General features: G+C 29.0%; 2 protein-coding genes across 6 annotated transcripts; one reads left to right on the top strand and one right to left on the bottom strand.

Annotated features, from left to right (window-relative positions):
• Positions 1-2314: 2314 nt before the first annotated feature.
• On the bottom strand, positions 2315-7154 carry LOC124835615 (deSI-like protein At4g17486). 3 transcript variants are annotated; one of them, XM_088110753.1, is made up of 5 exons: positions 6898-7150; positions 6133-6181; positions 3627-3879; positions 2916-3203; positions 2315-2823 (listed from the first exon to the last, which is right to left on the bottom strand). In XM_088110753.1, exons 3-5 carry the CDS (start codon positions 3835-3837, stop codon positions 2555-2557), a joined length of 768 nt encoding a protein of 255 aa, XP_087966879.1. In that variant the 5' UTR covers positions 3838-3879; positions 6133-6181; positions 6898-7150; the 3' UTR covers positions 2315-2554. The 3 variants fall into 3 exon arrangements, with proteins under 3 accessions (XP_087966879.1, XP_047166541.1, XP_047166542.1); XM_047310585.2 differs by lacking the exon at positions 6133-6181 and having other exon boundaries at positions 3627-3827; positions 6898-7154; XM_047310586.2 differs by lacking the exon at positions 6133-6181 and having other exon boundaries at positions 6898-7148.
• Positions 7155-14014: 6860 nt separating this feature from the next.
• LOC124835614 (G-box-binding factor 1-like) lies at positions 14015-20987 on the top strand. Of its 3 annotated transcripts, none has more exons than XM_088110752.1 (12): positions 14015-14060; positions 15328-15415; positions 15518-15556; positions 15665-15751; positions 16218-16292; positions 16526-16698; positions 16776-16827; positions 17026-17074; positions 17435-17511; positions 18185-18262; positions 19688-19813; positions 20648-20987. In XM_088110752.1, exons 2-12 carry the CDS (start codon positions 15356-15358, stop codon positions 20711-20713), a joined length of 882 nt encoding a protein of 293 aa, XP_087966878.1. In that variant the 5' UTR covers positions 14015-14060; positions 15328-15355; the 3' UTR covers positions 20714-20987. The 3 variants fall into 3 exon arrangements, with proteins under 3 accessions (XP_087966878.1, XP_087966876.1, XP_087966877.1); XM_088110750.1 differs by having other exon boundaries at positions 14042-14060; positions 15515-15556; XM_088110751.1 differs by lacking the exon at positions 14015-14060 and having other exon boundaries at positions 14112-15415.
• Positions 20988-21449: the final 462 nt, after the last annotated feature.

The following is a 21449-nucleotide window of genomic DNA, read 5'->3' as shown; positions in this document are numbered from 1 at the left end:
AAAACAATAAAGTTTGAAATTATTTTTAAGTTTTTAATTAGCTTTTTATTAATGGTATTTTTAGATTAAAATGAACCTCAAGTTCATAGTTGTTATTTTCTTATTTCTAGTTTCAAGACAGTCCTATGGCTAATAGATGGGTAGATTGAGTCTTAGAAAATTTCATTACAAAAATATTTAACTAATTTTACTTCATTAACAATAATAACAATAATAATAATAATTTTAATTATATATATTTATATATTAAAAAATATCATTTTTTACATAGATAAAAAAACATTAAAAATGTCAAATGAAATCCTCTTTGTTTTAATTTTGATAAAAAAAATAATTACTTTACATGAGTATAAATTTCATTTTTTAAAATTAGATATAGAATATATACATATTTGTTTCCTTCTTATAGCTATTTTTAATTCTGAAAATTAAAGTTTTATGTATATATATTTGATTGTTTTTATTTTTATAATTATTTAATCTTTATAAAAAAAATTATTTAATTTTTTATTTTATATGTCTAAAATTATAATTTTGTTTTCGTGATATAAAAAGGAAAATGTATATCATGTAGTCATTGAATACATAATAATATTACATTCTATTTGTATTTTTTTTATTTTTTTAATAAAATTATGCAATTAATATTATATATGGACACGTTTACTATAAAAATTGGAATGAAATAAAATTTTATATCCATTTAAAGATGAAAATAATTTTTTACTTCAAAATTAACCATAAATAAGTATTGTAAATAATAAAGAGCTGTATTAGCTTAAGTTTGTATTAACTCTACATTGATTCCATCGCCCTTATATGAATTCACCAATCAAACCTAAAGTTGCTCAGATCTAACCAGAGACTTTCACCATTAACAATCCAAATTCTTATGAAATTATAAACTTCATTCAGCTACTTAAAAAAATTAGTATTATTATTATTATAAAATAAAAAAATATTTTGAATATTAATAAATTGAAATCCATGACTTTAATTTTATTAAATTTATTATTTTTATATATTATACCAAAAAAATTAGTTATAAATGATCCAATATTCTAACTATTTAAAAAGATATACATATTAATTATATATACGTTATGAATAGTTACCTTTTTTTTAACTCGAGTTTCTTCTCAAATACGTTATGATAGAGTTTCTTCTCAAATACGTTATGATAGAGGAGTGTTGAGTATTTAATATTATCATTTTAATCTTATTAGTTTATTATAAAAAATAAAAATTATTTTGAATATTAATAACTTTGAAATCTATGACTTTAATTTTATTAAATATATTATTTTTTTATATATTATACTAAAAAAATTAATTATAGAGAATCAAATATTCCAACATACTCCAACTACTTATATAGATATACATGTTAATTATATATAGGATATGAATAGTTACTTTTTTTTCTCTTAATGTTTCTTCTCAAACTTCTCAATGATAAACATCTTCTTGTCTTATATTATTTGCTTTAGTATAATTTACTTTTTTACATTATGTTTTTCTGTTGGAAGTTTTTAACTAGAAGTAAGACAGTTTAAAATATATAAATAAATGTAAATTTTATTTTATCTTTATATTTAAGAGAAACTTTTTTATTGTAAAATTTGTATTATAAAAAATAAAGTAATATTATGAATAAAATAAAAGTTAACTTATATATACATAAGATTAAAAAACCTAGTATATATTGTTACACAAATAAAACATAATCGACTTCCCAACAAACGTCTTTACTTTAATTTAAAAGAAATAAAAATTGAAATTACGTACACCAATTCTTGATAAATAAGTTAAACCATATTTTATAAAAATTTAGAGGCAATTTGTTTATGCTTTTTGAAAAAACATTTTTCTAATAAAACAAGCAAAAATCTTATTTTTGTTTATGTGCCTGCTTAAATATTTAAAAATTAAGTAATTTTCAGTTTATTAATAAGTAATTACTATGCGCTTCCTAAATTAATAAAAAAAATTACATATTTCAAAAATACTTATTTAAAGTTTAAGTAAACTCACCCTTAATATCTTGTCATTAGTGTTTATTTGACACGAGAGATTTTTCTCCAGTTACGAAGAAAAAAACAATATTATTACGACACATTTTTACATTCATTTGACACATAATACATTCATTTGACACATAATACAAGCATAAAATAGTCGTAAAAGTGTAAATTTTTATATTTTTTCAAGAAAAAGGAGAATAAAAAATAAGTAAAAATAGTGTCAAATAAATGTAAAGTTTAAGTTGGTCAAATAATCATTTTCTATGGAAAATTGAGCTGACACAGCAATATATCTATCTGACATAGATTAGATTCCCAATCAAAGAAAGATTACAAGCAAAAAGTAAGAAAGGGAAAGAAAAAAGAAGCAACAAAGAGGCATGAGCTTGAACATTCAAAATGAATATGAACAGAAAATTTTGCACTTGAGGAAGTGCACTTGCACAGATAACTGAAAGCAGTAACAATAATTTCTTTCCAGTGATTGAGTTACCAGAAAGGCAATGGATACTCTACAGCACAGAGAAGAGTTACTGAGAAGTGAACTGCTCTTCTAACTTTTGCTTTAGTCTTCCCTTTTTAGACTTCTTTAACTCCCATGGTGGCAGGCACCCTTTATAGTGAGAGTGCATAAATAATGAAGACATTGAAACTTCCTTATGAGGCATTGAGATTGATGACAAGCAACTGAAAGCAGTTCTCAGTCTTCTTTTCTCACTATCACACCCTTGAAAGTTTGGATCATGCTCAACAGTGGAAGTTTTAAGAGCATCAGGGAGTATGCAGTTGCAGAAGGAACCTGCAAGGAGGACAAAAACTCAGTTCTAATAATGCAAATGCTTTGCAGAACAAAAAGTGACACAATCTGGAGTATAAAAATATGCCACATACCTATTCTTGCCAGACGATTGACCCATTTTGGTATAGAATTTCCTGTTAGCTTGTAACAAATATCCTCACAGAAATGGTTGCAGTTCTTGACAATCAAATGATAAGTATCACCATTGTAATTTGCAGACTGACGTTCCATGAACTCTCTAATCTGGAAGGGATCTAAATTAGTAGTTCCCATGAATATGGACTTCCTAAACTTAAAGCCAGGACACTGCCGAGGTTCAACCTCAAAGACACCACTTGTTGGATAGTCATGGGCTCCAAATGCATATTCTACTCCATAAACTGTCAGCATAATAACTCCATTTTAGAAACTTTTCCGGGAATCCATGACTATATTCTTTATTTGTCATAGATACTGATAAGAGTTCAAGGTGAGTTAGAAGTCTCCCATTATATAAAAATGAATAAGATGACTAATATATAAGTAGAAGGATCCATATATCCATATATCCATTCTCTTAAGATTTTAGGTTTGAAGTAGTATTTTAGTCTCTTTATATAGGTTTGTTCACAATTTCTTGGTATCAAATCTCCTGCTGTCTCTTCTCATGAAAAACCTCACAGATATAATATACATAACCCCCTTCCTCAAAATATGAAGAAGTATCAATGTATTATAATCTAGCAAAACTCTAGGCACATATTCTTTTCTAAAATAATGAAACAGTTTTGGATTTTTTGAAAAGGTTTTAACAGTCAGCTAACCTTCAACACCAGAGTGGAAAATACCAAGGCCAGCCCAATACATATAACCATTTACTGTTGTCAAATCATAGACATTGAGATAGACAGGTGTGTTCCCTGGTATGTTGCCGGCGGATTTCACTTTAGAGAATATGCAGAAGGGGGTCACTGATTTGTCTCTAAGACGAAGACGCACAACAGAGGGCCAACCATTTTTGAAACCTGATTTCATTGTAGGAGTGAACTAAGAAAGCAGTCAATATCTATATCCTACCTGCATAAACATAAATACCAACAAAAACTCATTTTCACAAAGACCATGTTATTGACAAAACATCAAAACTGAAAGCACATCATTTTACTCAAGACAGAATCATTGAGCTAGGATTTCAACTGATAACTATGCATTACAGTAAAAAAATGGATGACACTTATTTTTTCTTGAACACATTAACTGAAAGAAAATGGATCTCTTCAACCATATAGTTTTCTCCAGTTAACATCATTCACCAATCTGTTGCAATGATACTTTCACATGCATGTCTTCCATTCATGAAAAATGTTCATAACACTTTCTAGAGCATGGACGAGACTCGTTTTTCCCCCTTTTGCCATGTTCAACATCTTTTAATCAAACTGACATCAGTGAACATTCTACTTACTGAACATAAAAGAATTTGCAACTTTTTCTTCATTTTCTTTCATTGATGCTGTTTGCATTAGGCATGAATGAAGAAAATAATCATTTTCGTCACATTTTCTAGTTTAAGGTTTGTTCTTCTGTTCTGCATGTCACTTTTAAGCTATGGAGCAAGGAGGAGATTACAGTTCAAGAGACAAAATATAACATTCAAACATTGAGACATGCACCACAATGGATAAAAATAATTAGCATCAGGAATTCGGGGCAGCCATGAAATTTATATTTGTTTGTGTTTACAGACATATATAGATATAAGAGATATCAGTTAACCAGTAACAATTTAAAGGATATTGCAACAATAACAATGCCTTTTCTTTCCCACTGAGTGGCATCACGTAAATGAATTAAATGATGCAATAATGATTATTATGAAATAATGTCTATAGACAAACCATTAACCTTTATATCCTTCCTAATGGTTCTTCACTTGGACGTTTTCTTAGTCTCTTTATACCTCTATCAATAGAACTACTTTCCATAAACACTTCAGAAAAGAAAACTAAGAAGAACAAACGAAGTGAATGCCTCCATAAAAGCTTTATGATAGAACTTTTACAAATTAACTAATACATAAACTAATCTGAGCTCACCGAGAAACTCATCCTATTTTCCTATTTTTTCTCTACTAAAAGTGTTTATGGGGAAGTCTGCTGAAACAAACGTTTTATAAGTCATCTCCACACATGCTCAATTTTTTCTCCAATGCATTGATTCTCAATCCCATCTTGTCTAATATAACTAATACTCTCTTCTGCCACATTGAGCTGATTCTCTTGTTGGCTCCTTTTATGAGAGTGTTAATGCCTAAAAGGTATAGTTCTGGCTTAAAGGGAAAACTGGAGATGTCTTCTAGCTGGTTAATTTGAGGCTTTACTTGTCCACAAGCTGGTGAATCTTCTTCCTACTTTCATTTAAAAAGTGGTCCAATTCACACGCTTTAAACAAATGATATTAATGAGTTAATAACAAGAATAATAAAGTTTAGTTAAATTGAAAAAAAGAGAGGATCTGTGAGGTATAGATAAATGTACAGGAACAAGTATGAGTGTGATGAATCTGACCAACATTGAAGGACAAGACACTCAAAGTGAACAATTTCAACATATTGGTCAATAAATTAAAGTTAAGTTGAGAAATACATAAAACAGAACTCATTCTAACCAATTCAAAATAGATTAAATGGAAATCTGCGGGTTAACAGTAACAAATGTGCCTGAATCTGCAAGGTCTATTGTATAGATCTGATGTGACTTCTGCGTTTTATGAGCATTACATGGACATTTAATGTACTTCTACTAAGAACAGCATAAAATGCAGCAACATAACCAATTCAGAAGAGCTATCAGCAAGAGAGATCTTCCATATTGAAACACCATAACAGCTTCCACTCATCTCTGAAAGCCTCCACAAGACTCTCTTTAAAAACATAATAATAGCATTAGACAAATACCAGTACATTAAGTTTGAGAAATATTCTTAATGGGAAGACCATCATTATCCAGAGGTTATGCATTGCCAACTATACCTGATACTTATACAACAAAAAGTCAGTTTGAGCTACTAACTACTTTAATACAACCCATTAGCACCACCTATACCTTATTATCTCTTGACTCAATGCACACTATGAACCCTGGTATCTTAACAACAACCTTCACTGCTTGTCCACTAGTTACAACCACTTTATTTTTTCAGGGGGAAGCTCATCATAGGCTTTACAAGGCGAGATGCAGAGGGGATAAGGAAATGAAAAACGGGGAGAGCGTGTTGCTAGAGATCGAATCCAAAAACCTTAAACAACTAAATCTACTGGAGACAACTTACCATGTTTTGAACTGAAGCTATAGGTTCTCCGGGCTTTTCCTTGCTTCAACTAAGACCATAACAGTTGAACTTATCTAAGAGCTTTCGGAACAACAACAAAACTTATGTATGCAGCAACTACTAAGAGTATGGATGTAACATCAAGAATAGAATACAAACAAGTCAAGGGTTCAATTTGAGCGTTTTCATCGGATATAAAGTGAATTTGGAGCAAATACTACATGGAAAAAAAAAGAAGTAATTTTAAAATCAGCTCCAATCTGACAACTGATGTAATGTAACAAATACAGATAAACAACCTCGTTAAGCCATCCCAGATTCCACAAGAAAAATGGCAATAACCATTTTTTTTCCTTTTAAATGAAGCCAAATGATGGATTCATAAATCATAACATGTTAAAGTTCCAACTTTCAAGCAGACAAAATAGGAACAAACTGATGAGTAAAGTTTACATCTTTGAATATTAATAACATAACTGAAGATCTAACTGGCATCTGAGGTCAACTTCAGTTACAGGAAAGTGGTGGGAGAAAAATTTAGCAGAATACAAGGGAGAAGGAAAACCGCATGCCTCATATCAGATTCCAAAACCAAGTAAAAAGAGAAAAATAAAAATAGACAAGGGTGTGAGGTATGTATGAAGTAGCTGATCTTCCATAAAACAAAAGGGAAAAATAAAAGAATTCAGCTTTAAACAAGGAAGGAGTGAGTGAACAAAGTGGACCAATGCAGGAAACATGGAAAGAAGAGAGGCAGAAACAAACCTTTTGTGCAGCAAAGGGTAGCTGAAAGAAGAGAGGATGAAGTGAAAACTCCTTCAAGTTGAAAGTTTGAAAGAGCCATTGGTTGTCTGAGACAGAAAAAGAGAAAGGGGGAGAGAATGGAACAATGTTTGTGCCTGAAACTCACACATTGTCTTGGCTCTGACAGAAGTGAAGGGTGTGTATGTATTGTAGTAAAGTGAGAGTACAGACACAAAAACTGGTTTGTCTGTTTTTGGTGCCTAATGAGGAAATGTAATCATTCATCAGTAAGCCATTTCTTTTGGAAAATGGTAGGAAGTTCATGGTGGGGTTGGCTTTGGGTTCATCAAACCCATTTTCCAATACAATTAATAGTGGGTTGGATTATAATCAACAATTGAATACTCAAAAAAGAAAAAAAGTGTTTTCAAATTTAAAATTTTCTCTGTTATTTCATTTCTATAACTTTCAAATATTTATAGTTTAAAGAAATCAAATCAAATTTTAAATGTAAAAAATTGAGGCTAAGATGATAAGATGTAAAAAGGCCTTCATCTGACATTCTAATAATATTAGTTTTTGTACTAACATTTTTGAATTATGTTTGTTACACAATAATTGTTTCTTCCCCAGAATAAAGAAAACCTTATTTTCTTTTTTATATAAAATATTAAGCTTGTAGTAAATTTATTATTAGAACAAAAAGTGGATAGAAGTTTTAAATATGACATAAAAAAACTAGTATTTTAAGAATGGTTTAGAAATTCATAAATGAATTATTTCTTATTTAATGTGTGATTTTTTCTAGTTTTTATTTTCTATAATCAATTAAAATTAAAAATATAATATATAATTACTCAATAAATAATAAGTTAAATTAAATTTTACTTACACTTTAAAATGGAGATGAATAAGTAAAGTAAAAGAGAAAAAAAAAAGTAAGAAGCAGGGAATTTTGCAACCAAAAAGTGGGAATAGTGAAAGAAATTGTGACCAGACTTGACACTTTGACATTGACTGAATCATGGCAATGCTTTGAACAATGGAATGATAGATTACAATCTTTCTCTCTCCTTATTCATTTCCTTTGTCAATAACTTCATTGGTAACACAAAAATATTTTTTAAAATCAATGATTTTTAAATCTTATCAATATTTTATCATTTGTTTGCATAGGTAAAAGAAAGAAGAGTGAGAAAAAAATACAATAAAATAATATGTTATTTAAAAACAGTCCAAATAAAAACTAGAAATATTTCATTAAAAATAAAAGGGTCAAAATGAAACACAAAACCTCCTAAATATTAAGTATTTTTATAATAAGCTATACATATATTATTAAAATTTAGAATATAATTAATAAGAACTGGTGACTTTTTAGTCCGAATATCTGGTATATTAAAATAATAATACTTTTTGTGTATTATACATATAATTGGGGCTTTTTGTCTGTATGTACAAGTTGTCATAAAAAGTATTTGAAGAAACAGCTGGAATATGATTAATTTATAAAATATATTCAATCGTCCTTTTAATAATATCTTATTCTTCTATCCTCCACATGTTGCAGGGAATCCTATGATGATAAAAACCCACTCTTACATAAATGAAATTTTGAATCTTCAAATGCTAACAACCTCACCAATTTAAATACAATTGGTTTTTCAATAATTCACCATTCAAATGCATAATTTATTTCTATTACTTTTTTCATGGGTTTGTGATATTTTATTGTAGCCTGCACAAATTAAAAAAATAGGATAGGATTATTGATTTATGTTATTTTTTTTAGTTTAAGTTATGATTTTGAATTATTATAATTATCAGTAATCTAATAATTTTTTAATTTTATTTTTAAAAGAAAACAAGTCAATATAATTATGGTTAGTGAAATTGATACTGCCAAACAGTAAATGTTATTTGTCTTTATATAATATTGTGAACGTGAATGTAATACAAGAAATTATATTAACTCGTTTAAAAATAACTATTTAACATAAAATAATAGTTGAACTCTTTCAATATACTATATAATTTCATTCATTACGATTTTTTAAACTTACCAAACCTTTACTTAATTTTTTATCTCGTGTGGAATTATTAGAAGTTTGTTTAATTGTTGTGATAAGATAATAGAATATAATAAAATATAAACTTGATAAATATTAATTATATTTAATAGTAGGAGAGGACTGATAAATTGAAGTTATCCTTTGTGATGGAAATAATCTTAATTCTAATTAAGGACACTACTTAAACATGCATTACACAAATCTGACCATTACTATGACTTAAAAAGGTAAAACGTGTATTAATAAGCATGTTAACTAGGTTGTTTTTCCATAATTTTAATAAATATGAACACATAAGTTTCTAATGTAAAAATAAGAGACATCATCTAAAACTAACAACAAAGGACTCAAGAAAATTTACTTACCAAAAGAATTTATTTTCACAAGAAAATAATATTCATCAAACAAAATTCTAACAAATGGATAAGTGTTATGCACAAAGGACGAAATGTATTTTGAACCACATGCCTAAGATTATAATTTTTCACTACGAAGGTGAAATAAAAAAAAATCTAGGATTCTCTAAATTATATAGTACAAAGCACAACCTAGATCAATTCAACATAATAAATTATATTTAATTTTTAGTATTTTTTTGGTACAAAATAAAATTAAGGGTCTAGGGATTTAAAATTGAAAAATGTAAATTGAAAAAAAATAAAAGATTAAAAACAAAAAGTAAAAAATAGAACACAAATTAATCCACAATTTCAAAGAATCAAATAGTCTAGAAATCATAGTCTTCTAAATATTCAATCTTAGTTTGAACACTTAACTAATTCAACCAATTGACTAAATTGATTATATAAATTAAATTACAATATCATTCAATTCAATTCATATTAAATTATAATATTTCCATAATAATCACATAGCAAAATCAAAATTAGCGAAAAAGAGAACAAACTCGATGCAAATAATAACGATAGATCCAATAACTCAATTCATATTGTTTGATCTTGATTTTTCTATCTTTTTTAGGACAAAATTTGACCTCCAATAGGCTTTTACCTAAACCTTAATTTAAAAAAAAGTCTGAAACAGTTATGGGCTTAATTTGGACTTTGATCAAGTTAGAAGTCCAATTACAAAAGTCAAACCCATAAGATTTCATTACAAAAGTTTAGCAAATCAATCTTAACTTTTAAAAATCATAAAAAAAATAATAGAAAAGTCCAATGGAACTGGAATTAACAAAAAAATAATAATCTCTACAAAAAAAAGTTGTGGTTAAAATAGTAAGCAAATGTTAGATAACCTAAAAATTACAGATTTAAAGCAGTTATTAAAAATGAACTTAATTTATTACTAATGACATAAAATAAACTAAAAACAAAAAAAATAAGACAAATAGAAGTTGGAATCACCATATAATAAAATTATAATTGTGTGTATGAAATATGTTTTTTATCAAACCCCTCCACAACATCTGTAAACTCAATACCTGAGAACATGTCATTTGTATAGCAAAATGTTCTCATTAAAGCAAATATTTTTTAAGTCAATTTGACTAGATGGAACCATGTCTTTGTAGTAATTATTATGTTAAGTTTGTACAATTAAAATTTAACATATTATTATTAAAATCATCCAGCACCCTTAAAAGGTAGAGATAAAGATTCAAGTTTCTCAAACTCATCGAAAGAATAAAGTTACAATTAAGGGGGAAAACATCTATCTTTTGGTCTAAGGTCATCTTTTGATGATCCTCGTATGGAGAAAGGATAAAAATAAAGGTTAAAGTAATATAAAACTTGATGATTTTGATTATGCTTAAGGAGAGCTTAGTTAAAAGGAAGAAAATAAAAAAGAAGAAGCTTAAGCTAAGTGAGTTATAGTAAAAGTTTTCAGAAAGTTCAATAAACAATATATGTGTGACGAGGAGTTCAAGAGAAGAAGAACATTTAAATCCATTTTTTTCTTCTACTTTATAGTTCATTTTCTTTATCTTAAAAGTCATTTATGAAAACCTGATATGGTGAAAATGCGTTTTTAAAAATACATGTTTAAACTTTATTGTTAAGCACCATGAAAAAGGCAAATATTGTTAAATCCAAGTTCAATAGATTATTTGTTTGATTTTTATTGTGTGATTAAACAACCAAGTGTAAAATATAATTTCTTAAAAGTACTTAAACTAGCCTAACAAATGCAAGTTGTGTGGTTTGATATACACATACATTATTTAAAGTGTATTTTGTCTTACATACTCAAAAGTTATGCACATGCCCAGTCTAATAAGATTTTGATTAAACATACACAATAAAGTATACTTTTTCAAATAAGTTTTTGCTTGAACAAATAATGAGTATACTATATCTGACAAGTGTAAGCCTTAAGCATTTCATAACACGTCAAACTTTAATCAATGCTTATTTTATGCTTGTAAGAGTTGTACACTTCTTCATTCTATTGAGAGTGTTACACCTACATATATACTTTAAAATTGACCTTATCTATAGTCGAAGTGAGACTTCCAACACACCCCTCTCACGCTTAGGTATATACATATCGTAAGAGACTATACATTAATGAGTGGTCCAATAACAAGTGGAATGATATGCCCAACAAAAATAAATCTCACTAGGGTAGGTTCTAACCCATTACTTTGATACTATATTAAGAAGTGGACTTTAATCCTAACTCAACCCCATAAAATCGACTTATAAGGTGAGATTTACATCTACATATATACTCTAAATTGGTCTTATCTCAGTCGATGTGAGACTTTCAATAGATAGTATCACACAATGTATTGCCATCATCAAGATATATTGAACAACATGTTGAGAGCTACTTCATGTAAACAACTTTTATGAAAAAAAGGCAACACGACAATGTTGTGAAGTCAGCTAGTTATGTCAAACCCTATGCTTTACTCGAAAAAAGAAGAAATAAGATACTTGCCAAAGTATATAAAGCTTTATCAGGCTTTAAAGGTCTTGCCAAATAAGTCACGCACATTCATTGCCAAGTCAATAACATTTAATGTCCTTAAAGCATGCTCGTATGCAAGAACAAATCAATAGAAAAAGAAGACCTTCACAACAATTGCAAAGGGTTTGCAATAACTAATTTCTTTTAAGCTCTTTATATAAAAGATCTTTGTAAAGAAAAAAAGCTTAAGTATTGGACAAAAGCGAGCATAGTATCTTAATATATCCTTAGTCTTTGTAGTTGTGAGAGAGAACATTGTTTGTGTTTGGAAACAACCTATAAGACTGAACCAAATATTATATTCGTCTTAAGACATAACCTCTCTTTTAGTGACGATTTAGTCATATTTTATATCACTTTCGCTATAAACATTTTAGGTTTTTAGTTATGAATGACTATTGTCCAAAGAATATGCAATTTAACCAACAATGGATGTTGTCTAAAGAATTCTCAACCTTAGCCAAGAGTCATTGTTTTCCAAAAAAGTACTTAGTCTTAGTCAGAAGTGGTTGTGTATTCAAATAAAACTGGAGTTGTTTTAACCAAGAGTGATTGGCTTTAAAATAATATTCAATCTTAATTAAAAGTGATTACAGTCCAAACAATATTTTGTGTTTAGCCACTTGGGCTAAGGTGCAAATAATAATTATTTTTTATTTTCACAATGTTAGTCTTTTTAGTGGAACTTGATAAGATGATGATTGAGAATTGAACATAATATTACACTATCACATGAATCAATATAAAAATAACTTGCATAAATATTTTTATCCTCCATCTCTTTATATTACATGTCATTTATCTATAACTAGTATTAAAAAGCAATATTTGTTTAATTTTTTTTTGATTCATTTGTGTATTGTATAACCGTCCGGACAACCACAAATGGAGCGGTCGATCATCCAACAACAGCCGACCGGTCAGGGGGCGATAATTAACCGATAATTAATTAGAGCAATAAAAGTCATTAATGAGCAATAAATGTCAATAATGGGTAATTAATGAAAATAATAAAAGTCATTAATTAGTAACTAATGGGTCAGACTTAATTGAAAACTCATTACAAGGTTTATAAATATAGGTTTGACTTTGAAGTAGATGATACTTTTTTTTTATAATTCATTTCTTATCACAACATTATTAAACAAAGTCACTAACTTGAGGGTTAGAGTGCTTCCTACAGGTAACTCCTTAACAGACCGAATGACTCAAAAGACTACTTGACAATCAAAAGTTGGAAGCATATGATTATTTGGACAAGGAGGCAGTCTCTCGATCCCCTAAACCGAAACAATTTGTTAAACTTACAGTTGTCTCTAAGATCTCCTATTAAATCCTCTTAAGAAAATTGACTTAATACATATTTTGATCCCTATTTTTGTCAATTTTATTCAAAGTAGTCCTTAAATTTTTCAGATATTTAATGTTATCCTAATTTTTTTTGTTTAATTTGTGTTATTTTTTTTCAATATATATATATATATTAATTATTGTGTGTTTATTATTAATCTTATACCAATTCTCACAAAATATTTATTTAAATCTAAAATAAAGTAAAAATAAACGTATTTTAAATAGATACACAAATTGTTTGAAATAAGTATAACGTAAAAATTAATTAAACATACAATACAATATGAAATATTTTAAAATAGTAAAATAAAACAAATATTTCGTATACTAATATTAATATGTCGAACTATATCTCGAAGTAGTAAAGTATATAATATAACAGATAAAATAAATTATATAAACTAAAGTTTATTTAAATTATAATATAAGTAAATGCATTCGTGCAATTGTCAATATTTTACTTATTAAGATTAAAAATAAAAATTTTACCTTATATAAGACAACTATAGAATAAATAATAAAGTTACGCTGTATGAACAAATGAAAAATAATATCTTATATATGAATTTATTTATAACCTAAAAACAAGTGGCCGTAGATATTATTGAAAATGACGGTTTGATTTTCGCTCAATTGTAAAAGAAAAAAAAATTATTTCATTATGAAACAAATTGTAATCCTATTAATGAAGAACCATATAATTTCCTCTACAATTCAAAATAATAAAACAGTGCTTCCGTTCTATTTTTCTATTTATTTATTAATTAATACAATATAATACACTCACTCACAACACACTAGTTTGTGTTTCGCGCCACACAGGTCTTCTTCGTCTTTCCCTTTCTTCTTCTTCTCCTTCTTCTCTCTCTTTCTCTCATGCGCTACTCTTTCAGTTCTGCTAGATTTGAAGCTTTCATTTCACCTTTTTAGATTTTAATTGCTTCAATTTTTTAATTTGTTTTTGTTTGTTTCCCCTTATTGCTATTGTTCAATGATTCAAACGTGTTTGTTATGTGCTTTATCTTCTCGTCTTTTCTATGCTATCTTTTTACCCTTTTTCGTCTTGTAGTTTGTAGAATTTATTTTATTGGAGAATTTCCGACAGTGCAATTTTCATTCTGTGAGCATCTTTGCATTACAAAAATTTGGGAATGTGTTTGCATTTATGTTCTTGGTTTTTTATGGCAGTGCAGTGTTTATTCTTTGTACAGAGGGTTCCCTCATTATGCCTGTCCGTGTTGAATTGAAAGGAACAAAAATTTGGGGGCAAGGGAGAGAACAGTTTCAATTTTATATTTTTTAAATGGAAATTAGTTACCTTTATTATTTGTTTGGATATTATTTGGGAAGCGTTTTGAAGAGTTCATTGGGCCTATGGAAATAGTGTCATAACCTTGTAAATTTTTTTATGCTTATTTCAAAAATTAAGATCCTTAATTTATTATAGGAAGCTTCGTAGTTAAGCTTATAGTTGTTTTATAAAAGTTATGTTTGGATTAGCTTCTCCATAGATCCTTTTCGGGAAAAAAATTAAGAAGAAAATGATCAATTTGACTTATCCATAAGCTAAATTAGCTTATGCACAGGTTTTAAAAAAAATAGAGAAACTACAAACACACAAAAAATAGAGAAAATATATATGAGAAAAACTTTCACAAATTAGTACATGTTGTATAAGCTAATTTTTCTTTTCATTCTTTTTATCTTTAGAGAGCTTATTGGGAAGTTCGTTCAAACTAGCCTACAAGATTTTTCAAATAAGTACTAATGAAACAGTTATTCTCTTTGTTTCTTGAAAGTTTGAATGGATGAAACTTGATCATCCATTATCTGCCAATGCCAATTTGAGTGGGTGTGTTCAATTAATTGATGAAATTCAACTTTCAATCTAGTTTACCAAATATTTCTTGACAATTATCCTTCTGAAGAAAATGCATTCGAAGAAAAAGGATCGTGGTCTTATGTTGTTTGTATTTTTCTTTAGCACAGCTTGCTCACATTTTTAAATGAACCCGTCCATGTTCATTTATGGATTCTCATTCACTTGGTATTTTATTTTTAATTTAAAAGTGGTTGTTCATATTGAAAGGTACTGAGTTAGAAGCTTCTCAAGCGTGATGGGAACACAAAAATCTAATATGTTTGATACAGCTTACAATTATTTGGTGCCTGAAGATGTCAGTAATCATGCCAATGCCATCTTAACCAATTTTCTTTTTCTGCAATCTGATTTTAGCTAACATTCTAATTTATTTTATTCTATTTTTTGTTTCTAGCAGGAAATTCTTGACAAGCCAACACACTGGACTCCTATGCAGGTGAAAAACATTTTCCGGTTGGAACCAATTTGTGTTAGTATTTAGATCATTCATACTTGGTGTTTGTCGCGTATAAAAAAGTTGACTGTGTACATCTCTTTTAAATAGGCATATAACAATTCTGCGTCTACTCCGATTCCCTTTTTATATCAACACGCAGCTGGTTACATGCCTCTCTACATGTGGCCAAACCAGGTAGTGATATACGTAATATTTTCCTATTATATGAGGTTTCTTTCTTTGCCTACGACAAAGGGACACGTTTCTCATAGGAACTGAGATACTAGTTAGTTAATAAAGGGGCCATTTATGAATTGGCTAGCTAATTATCAGGAAAATTATTGTTTTTGTACTAGAGCAGTTCTGTATTAGAAATTGCATGATGGCAGTTACGCATAGAAAATAATTGTTGACAGCTATTTATTAGGAGTGTATATATATGTGTGTGTGTGTATTTCATAGTAGGTTTTGTAATTAGGAAAGGTGTAGTTATTTGTGGTTGGTAGCCACTCTCTATAGGAGACCGTAGTCTCCGGAATAACAAGTGTTGTACTGAATTGTGTGTGTTATTTCAGTGTTCAATACAATATTTTATCAGTTTATCAATTGGTGTTCTATCAGTTTCACCTTTCATTTTCACATTCTTTGTTGTTTGGTCCAGGCAAACAGCACAGTACTTCAATCTAATGTTTTGCAGGATCCAATGAAGCTCTCCAATAAACCTACAGTATCTGAGGTAATCCTAAATCTTTCAATAAATTTATACGGAGTACATAAAATATTTTTTCCAACCATAATTTCTATCAAATTCTAGTTTGCAGTTGGTGCAGGTTTAATAGAATGTGTACTCACACTCTTGTAGGATTAAACTTAATTTTTCCCTCTTACAGCAATTTCCATGTTGATCAAGTGTATCTTTTCATATATTCGCTGATGCATACAGTACAACTTCTTTTTCATTTCGGTCAGGATGCTGTACTGGCCTTTTCAGAAATAGTACACAGGACTTTTGGCGAGCAAAACCTAAATTCAATAAAAAAATGTGCTAGAAACTTACAACCTAAAAGTTTAATACCTAAGGAATCAAGAGGAGATCGAAGCAAATCTTCGATACTGAAAAACAAGGATAGAGTGTTGTGCAGGTACGTTTTGTTCTAGGACTATTTTTATCATATTTGTCCAAACCTAAATAAAATATAAAATATTATTTGTGCCACAGTGAAGCATATGAAAACAAGGGATCACTACATGAAGACCTTGTCACTGCTAATGTATGTCGTCCTATTTTTTTTTATTGAGGTATATTTATATGGCTGAGGAATGCAATATGTGTTCTATTACTGCTACGATTATAGAACATTTGAAAACTGGTTACTTAGTAAAGCTTAAAAATTCACTTTTTTATTGTGTAGTTCAAGATGCTTAGAATCTTTGGCTGAGAAAGACTGACGATATCCTTTATGTTGCAGGATTTTCCTTCAACTAAGAAGCAACACTGTAATTTGATGCTTGAAAATGGTATATATTTTAAGACCATAATTTTTTCTCTTGGTTGTTTGAACAATGGAAATTCATGTTTTATTATCTGATATTTCAAAACAAGGAAGATGCATAGAATGTTTTTCTTAATGAAATTCATATTAATTCTTAGAATCTGGCTTTTTGACCCAACGCGACTTCACATTTAACTTGTAAGGTGAGGACTGCTTAATCCCTATTATAAATAATACTTTGGTCATATCATTAGGTGATGTGGGACTAAACACATTCCCTACCCAGCACAATAAAGGTGCTGGAGGAGACTGCAACGAAGGCAGCCCAAAGAAATGTAACTAAGGCAGTTTTCCAATACTAACAGTCCTTCTCATTACTCTGCAGCAAGTTCAATCCAACTGAATCAGGATTTGGAGACGGGCCTAGATGCAATTGGCACTAACACTGAACTTGTGAAGTTGGTAAGCCAAACTTATATAGATTTTACAGTCTGTTTGATTAACTTTTATTTGTTAGATTATCAAAAAGCAAGAACAATCAATTTATTAATATAAATTGCAAAATCCCTTTTAAATTATTATGCTGAAAATATATGCATATATAAAAAGGTTTTGTTGATGTAATTGTGCTTTTGTATCTTAAACTACATATTCAATGTTGAAATATATTATGAGCGAAACCAAAAGAAAGAAAAGGTTATACGAACTAACTCCATCTATTTTTCTCTTCTGTATAAGCCATTTATAATTAACAAAGTAGCAAACATGACTGTAGAGTTAAAATGGAAACGAAATGTTGATTGTCAATAGACACAAAATGATATTATCTTTGACAACCCCCTAAACAAGTGCCCTTTAAGCTTGAAACATAGACAATTCGTCGGTTGATTCTACCATGTGATCGGAAGATATCATAATGTCTTGGATAAAACTCAAGCATTTAGACAAAGCCACATGAATGTTTTTTCACCTCTAACATTGATATTCCACACTTCATTCCATTCAATTGAGCCTTTCACGTGAAATGCTATTTCCGTATTACTTTTAGCATTCTAGCTGCAAATGTGCATGTGTTTAATTCTTGACCATGTTACCGTGTCTACTATGTCATACAGAGGTGTCTTTCTTTTGACAGGAAGAGGATGAAATAAGAAGAGAAAGAAAAAGACAGTCGAATAGAGAATCTGCTAGGAGATCAAGGATGCGGAAAGAGGTAACATACATACTACTAAAATATTGTGGATATAAATTATGGAGATATGGATAAATTAGAAATGTTATATCTGTTCAGATTTGTTGGTTCAAGGTAAGAGGAACAAATATGAATCAGATCAGATTTATTATTTAGCAATATCTTTATTATTTTCTTTTTGTAATTTGTAGGATATTTGTTTCCGGTTAATGTGTGATTTATTTTTCTTATTTGTAGCAGATTTGATCTGCTTAAATACAAGTTGTATCTTTTGTTATTGGGATCAATTAAATAAGATAATATTTAATTACAGATTTTGTGGATCTGTTGTTGCTATATCTTTAGAATTACAGAAAAATATGACATTGTTCTATGAATTCAAGAATAATTGAAAAGGTAAAATGAAGTTTCTGGTTCATTTCCTATGTTTCTAACTTAAGTATTGCTTGGAAGTTTTTCGTCTAACCTCTGTACCCTTTTCTTTTATATTCCCTAAATAAATTAGTATCTTTTGTAATGATCTAAGCATGATTAAGTAATCGAAATCAAATACAATAATTGTTTTAATTTAAACAATTTGTCCTAATCTTTTTGCCTACTTCACATTTTATCTCCATCTAGTTTCTTTTTGTTTTGTTGTTTTACTTGTGATCATAGTTGTCAAATTTGAGTTAACTCATAAATTCCTATAGTTTTATGATTCCAGGTAGAATAAAACGAGTTAACTTTCTGTCAAACTCTTTTTTGGATAAAGTCTTGTAAATTTTGCAAACTCATGTAAATTTGTATAAGCTCTCGAGTCAAGAAGTGAGTCAATAGATTTCAAATCTATTGTAATTTTTGCTTACCATGACTCAAAGAAAATAAGTCCTTCTAAAAAACTTCAACAACTTATGCTTTTCTGAATTTATATATAACTTGGTGTTTTATGTAGTTTGATCTTATTTATTACTGATAAACTATTACACTTTATTATTGTGATTTTATATTTTGTTTTATCATGAAATTGAAATGTTGAATTATTAGTCATGTTAATAATAGTATTTTTTGTTAAGCCTATTAAAAAGCTTTTTAATATTATTTCTTCTATTATGTGAACTCTTCCGAGTTTGAGTCAACTCCACGGATCTAGTTTATGGAAGCTTACAAGTTTATGTAAACTCTTGACAAAATTACAAAAAAGAACCCACGCGCCTTTACAAGATTCATAGGTTATTTTGTATTTTTACAACCACCCCACTTGTTAAAACGTGGGACAGAACTCTTCCAAACAATATTTCTGAGCTTTCTAAAAGCCAAATCATATCTTCAATACAGAAGTAGCAATTTTTTACTTGTGCTTTTAACTGACTTTTTTTACTTTTTTTGTGACATAGTATTGGTTTCTTTCTGGAAACCTTACTGTTTTCTTGAAGTTTGTATTCAATTTCATCTGCATTTTGGCAGAGAGAATGTGAAGAGTTACAAAAGAAAATGGAAATTCTTAAGGATGAAAACTCCATGCTCACACAAAGGCTCAAGAGTCTTTCTGAGGAATGTCTGGAAATCTGCAATGAAAATGATGCCATAGAGGTCCATCACTTAAACTTCATCGCCCATTTTTTGAATTATTTACCGTTCATTCAAATGTAGTATTTAGGTCCTTTAAAAGACTGTGGTCCTTGTTTAGTTAGAAGATCCAAAGTCAATGAGATTGGCCTAACACTACATTCCCAACTCATTTTAAGGCAATGAAAATGAGTAATTTTCACTTTTTTGGTTCTTGCAAATCTCGTTTCGTTATTATGAATGCGGGACTTTATGACGTGAAATTCCTGTATTCTTTTCCCTCCGGTTGACTTACCATTAGTATACTCCCAGTCCAGCGGGAGCTTTTTGAGTATTCCCAAGATTACGAACCAAGAATTAAGTCTTGGCTAATGATTTTTCAATATGGTTAAGCACCAACCAACCAATGTCTCCAAATCTCTATCTAGCTAAACCATTATCTTTAATATCACTTATGAACCCAAAAGCCAAAAAGATGTCCATCATGGGGCTTAAGAGAGAAACCATGATATATCTTGTCTAAAAGCCTTGTACGATGATGAGTCTGTATTTTTATCTTACTCACAGGGTCTTCACCTAACCTCTGCAATTTTAAAAGACCAGTTATCTTGCATTATGGTCGTGCTCTTTCTCCTGACTCTGGCTGAATTTGCCCTCGTGATGATGCCCACATTCAGTTAGTTTCTTAGATAACAATTATTTAATCACCATCATTTGATCATTGTTTGCAAGGAAGTTAATTATGAGTCTTGAATTGATGACCATGTTGGTATATTATTATTATTATTATTATTATTATTATTATGTTGTGCATTTTTTTTCCAAGATTACTAATTTGATTGTGATATGGTGAAACAGGAAGAGCTGGTTAACATGTATGGAACAGAATCAATATCATATCTGTTGGACATGAAGCCACGCTGACTCTGTTGCTGGTTAAGGATCATTACAATTGGTCAAAGTATATTGTTTTATTTTATTTTTATTAGGGCAAGTTTTGAGTTCCCTTCTTGTCTACTTGGCTTAAGGAAGTAAGTATGCTAAAAATAGGGATTTCTATAATAAGAACACAGCGTAGGTGGAATAAGGTATCAAAATTCTTGAATTAACTTCGTCTAAATTTGTTGTTAAATAAGCTAAACCACCCTAATTATTTAATTTTCTTTTTATTTAATATATATTTTAGGTTTTATCTGTATTCTTAAGTTGGTCTTTATACATTATTTTTTTTAAAGCAATCTTTATGCATGATTTGGTTTGTATCGTCACCCATTTCTACACTTATAGTACATTTTATTGTCTTTCATAACTGAATAAACGTATGTAGATGCAAGCCTTAAAAAAGGGAGGTGTAGGAGAGTGGTATAGAAGACATCCTAAAAGTGTGTCTTAAAAGACTTGGGTTACAAAAGTAAGAGAAGTGGTTAATTTTCTAATAGTTTTTTGTGTCATTTTGTTTGGGTCAGAATCAGGTGAAGGATTAAAGGGTGTATTTATCGAGAAAATAGAGATGGTATGTAGTAGCTTCATATGTGGAAGATGTTTCCTCAATAGAACGCACAAATTGCAATCTCTTTTTCCGTAGTCTGTCTGAAGTTGTTTTTCTGTTAAATCTTTTTTTCTCTTGTTATTGCTTTAGAAAAAGATTTTAAATAAAAAA

This window comes from Vigna umbellata, chromosome 3 (genome assembly GCF_029865625.1).
Source record: "Vigna umbellata cultivar VRB3 chromosome 3, Vumbellata_1.0, whole genome shotgun sequence".
Classification (NCBI taxonomy): Eukaryota; Viridiplantae; Streptophyta; class Magnoliopsida; order Fabales; family Fabaceae; genus Vigna; species Vigna umbellata.
Note: the sequence above shows the minus strand (reverse complement) of the source record. Positions and strands in the feature narration are given on the sequence as shown.

Excerpts from the sequence above, each read along its gene's own strand:
- LOC124835615 (XM_047310585.2), bottom strand. The coding sequence starts at position 6,976 with ATGGCTCTTTCAAACTTTCAACTTGAAGGAGTTTTCACTTCATCCTCT. Across the intron at positions 3,828-6,897 it reads TACCCTTTGCTGCACAAAAG|GTTTCAAAAATGGTTGGCCC; the intron begins GTTTGTTTCTGC and ends CAATGAAATCAG. Across the intron at positions 2,824-2,915 it reads CAATCGTCTGGCAAGAATAG|GTTCCTTCTGCAACTGCATA; the intron begins GTATGTGGCATA and ends TCCTCCTTGCAG.
- LOC124835614 (XM_088110750.1), top strand. The coding sequence starts at position 15,356 with ATGGGAACACAAAAATCTAATATGTTTGATACAGCTTACAATTATTTG. Across the intron at positions 15,752-16,217 it reads TCTACATGTGGCCAAACCAG|GCAAACAGCACAGTACTTCA; the intron begins GTAGTGATATAC and ends TGTTTGGTCCAG. Across the intron at positions 16,699-16,775 it reads AAGGATAGAGTGTTGTGCAG|TGAAGCATATGAAAACAAGG; the intron begins GTACGTTTTGTT and ends TTTGTGCCACAG.